Genomic DNA, 3,772 nt, shown 5'->3' on the forward strand with positions numbered 1-3,772 from the left:
GCAAATGTTGAGCCTTTCTCTCTCGACTCCCACGAGGCGGTTCGAAATTATTTCGGACAGCTTCGGAATAATCGAGAAAGAGGGCATGTGTCAGTTTGCCTTTGTCGACTTTCCGAAACTCTACGAGCTCACGTACGCGTGATCTGGTATGTCTGAGTAGGGCACCGGGTGCTGAATCTGACATCTCTGATTAGCCCCAGTCCCACGCTCTTTCCGCGAACTCGAATATTAATTCGATAGGGCCGGTGATCGTCATAGTAACGGTAAACACCGATTCAAACGTCGGCCGGTCGAAGACGTCTCGCGGACTGTTCGACTAGGGTCATTCTATCGCAGCAATTTTTCGAAGCATGAGTATCTTTCCGTTGCAAAACGTACAATGCGGTCCCCTGAAGCCGCGAAAGTACCCCCAAGCCGTGGTTGGGTCCCCGAAAGGGGCTATTGGCTACAGATTGCGGGAACGCGCCTGCAGGATCGTCGAGCTCCAGGATAGATCCGCGTTCGAACGCTACGAGGCGGAGAGGAGAAGAGAGTACGAGCATGTGACGAAGACTATGGACTTCGAGGAGCAGACGGATAGGAAGATCGGCAGGAAGAAAGTCTGGGAGCATGTTCAGCAAGGTACTTAGGAAGATGCCGTGCGTTCGCGACGCGGCTCCGTGTAAGTGGAATCTTCGTAGAGGCGTTTTGGTGATAATCGTTTTAGAATCGTGTCCTCGCAAGACCATCGTACGCTTCCAACCATCTTCTCGAAATCGTTTCTAGGTTAAGAATTGTATCGTTGCGGGAATTATAAGGAAAATTTCCGGTCTAGGAGTCCAAACGTGATAACCGTATGTGATTTTCAGCATTTCATTTAGTAGTCCTCGAGAAATTTGAACAAAATGTCATATATTCTTAAACTGCATGACATCTCCGAGATACGCCTTGGACCTTGCTTGCTTTTCGGGCATGGTTAACAGTTGCTCGATGTCGCAGGATTGGCAACCTACGAGGAAGGCGTGAAAGCGCGACGGGAGAAGCTACGAGAGTTGCTGTTACGGGAACAAATGGGCCTGACTCGCGAGGTGGTGGAGCAGGCTCAGCACGGAGACGACGATAGAATGAACGAGATGCGCCAGAAGACCGAGGAGCTGCGAAGACGGCAAGAGGAACAACGGTTGGCTCTGGTGGCCGCGAAGAGGATGCAGCAGTACATAGCCCAGTGCCCGGATCTGCGCGAGAAAATAGTAAAAAAGTACACGACCGAGGCGAAGGAGATCAACCTGGTTCAAATGGAGGACAACGCGGCCAAGAGACGGGCAGAAGAGGAAACCGAGAAGCTGTGGCACGCTTTGATGCTGAGGGAAGTCGAAGCGAAGAAGGAAAGAGAAGCGGAGGAAGCGAAGAAACGCTGCTTGGCTAATCAGGAGGCGACCACGACTTTGGCTATGCAGATGGCGGGAAAGCTGGCCCTCGACGAGCGGAAGAAACAGGTGCAGAAAGAGGACAGGGAGTACCTGGACTGTCTGTTGGAGGTGATGCGTCGAGAGGAGCTGGAAAACCTGGAAAAAGCGCGACAGAAGAGGGAAAACCTGAAGAAGGATTTGCAGGAACAAATACTGATCGCCAAGAGACAGTTGGCCGAACGAGCTCGTCGGGAAGCCGAGTTGGACAACTTGCGACAGACTATCACGGACGAGGAGCTGGCCAAGGAACGGGATACCATCAAAGAAGCCAGCGCGGCCCTGCGCAACGAGCTGCTGGCCTACCTCGGCTATATGGAAAACCTCAGGAAAGAGGAGGCCAGAAGGAACATCGAGTTGGACCGCATAGTGGAGGAGGAAATGAAAAAAGCTAACGCGAAGCGCGATCTCGCGAGGAAGGAGTCGAAAGAGGCCAAGCAAAGAGGCCTTCGGGAATGTCTTCGGGGTCTGGATGAACAGCTGAGGCTCAAGTGCGAGAAGGAGAGGGAGGAACAGGAACGTCGTAAGTTGGAGAAGGAAGCGATGGAAAAAGAGATCGAGCTGGAGGGCAAATTGGCCGCTCGCGCAAGAGAGGAAGCGAGGAACAGGAGGCAGTGTTACAAGAAGGAACTGGAGGAGCAGTGGAGTCACGCGGACGACGCTCGCCGTCGCGAACTCGAGGAGGAGGAGAAGCTGCGCCTCGAGGAGTCGAAACGTCAGCAGGAGTATCAGAGGCTCACCGAAGAACTCCTGTTGGCTTCCGAGAATATCACCCCGCATCCGTTTAAGATTTTGCTCAAAGAGTGCGCGGCACGCTACGCCGCCGAAAAAGAGGGTCAGTGTTACTGTCCACCATCCTTACCCGCGGAGTAACTGCGTGTTTTGATGTATCGAAAGGGCGATCAGGATTCTAATATTGAGCAGAAGTTGGGGTCAAAGATTCTATCGTGAAAGTAGAAACGCATGCTTGGTATGAAAATTTATTATTTTAATAAAATCTGTAGGTTGTCAAAGTTGCGTCAGAGGTGTAAAACATTAGCGGTTTGGTAAATATATAATATTTCGAGCCGATGATATATGATACTATTAATGTGAACGTCCAGAAAATAACGAAGATTTTATTCTATACCCCGTCGGTGGACATACACGATGATCTATACGACGATCCATAGCGCAGTTCGTACTGCAGGTACCATCTGTGGCGAGCGGCCGAAGCATCGTTCACCTCGATCACCGGTAACTCAGCTCCCTGCAAGATTATCGATCCCTCCCGGCACGATACGTTCTTCTTTTTTAATCGAAAGCACCTCCGACGCGTTTTCAAAAATCGTTTCACTCATACTTAAACTAACTGTCGCCGGAGAAGATTTTTCTACGTAACGTTTTCGGTGACATACATTTTTCCGCGACGGGAATGCATTTTGACGGGTGAACATTTTCGGACAACTTTACCAGCGAAACCGGGAAAAAGCAATAAAAGCGAATAATTTTGCTCGTCAATTTGCAGCGAACAAATTGTTGTCAATTTGAAAACTCGTAAAATGGAATCGCGTGTGCATAATTTCGTCCTCGAAAACGTTATTATTGCCTACGACGGTCGCAGACGAGTTCGTCGATCGATCAAAATTAATTACAAAGCTGGGATGAAACGTCACTGTTTTTACAAGATTTTAATTTCGCTATAAATACCACACCGGTCTTGATAATTTCTTCTTCTTAGCATTTTACGTATTTGCAGCGTAACGTTAAACTCCGGGGTCTCTCGCGGCCCTTCGGGCAATCGCTTTCAGATTTACGGCGAACCAGTCCAAAGTGTAAATTGACGCTCCAATTGAAACGAATAACATAACTTCCTCGGTCGGAGTAGAAACCGTAAATTACCTCCGGTCGTTCGATTATTGAAAAACAGGCGACGCGGTCCTCGTTGAAAAAGAGAACAGGATCAGCGTTCGCGCTGAAAACTTAAACGCAAATTAATCGTCTGAGCTCGAGGTTCGTCGGCTCAATGATTTGGCGATCTAACGCGTTTTATTTCCATTTCTTACGTCGGTCAAAAATTGCAAATTCGGTAGCAAATGCTTCCTCGTACTATAAAAATTCGATTATTAATTTTTACTCCGACAAGCAGCGCCTAAGTGAAATTCGAATTATCTATAAAGTAGGTTCGTTTAACTGCGAACGCGCTTCGTAACTCCAGTCGTATAGAAAGCACGCAGAAGCGTCTGCCATGAAAAGGAAGAAGTTTGATGGAGAAAGGTGGAGGTTGGGGGTGAGTGTTTCGAAGCGAAACACGCTTAACGCAGAATTTGAAGTATGAATACGGATCA

General features: G+C 48.8%; 1 protein-coding gene across 1 annotated transcript; it reads left to right on the forward strand.

The window, feature by feature from the left end:
* The first annotated feature begins 350 nt into the window (after nucleotides 1-350).
* Nucleotides 351-2,318, forward strand: LOC143348283 (cilia- and flagella-associated protein 53). Its single transcript, XM_076778332.1, has 2 exons — nucleotides 351-621; nucleotides 979-2,318. The coding sequence occupies exons 1-2, from the start codon at nucleotides 351-353 to the stop codon at nucleotides 2,316-2,318; spliced, it is 1,611 nt and encodes a 536-aa protein (XP_076634447.1).
* The last annotated feature ends 1,454 nt before the right edge of the window (nucleotides 2,319-3,772 follow it).

The sequence above is a fragment of the Colletes latitarsis genome, chromosome 2 (assembly GCF_051014445.1).
Source record: "Colletes latitarsis isolate SP2378_abdomen chromosome 2, iyColLati1, whole genome shotgun sequence".
Taxonomy (NCBI): Eukaryota; Metazoa; Arthropoda; class Insecta; order Hymenoptera; family Colletidae; genus Colletes; species Colletes latitarsis.

Excerpts from the sequence above, each read along its gene's own strand:
- LOC143348283 (XM_076778332.1), top strand. The coding sequence starts at position 351 with ATGAGTATCTTTCCGTTGCAAAACGTACAATGCGGTCCCCTGAAGCCG. Across the intron at positions 622-978 it reads CTGGGAGCATGTTCAGCAAG|GATTGGCAACCTACGAGGAA; the intron begins GTACTTAGGAAG and ends TCGATGTCGCAG.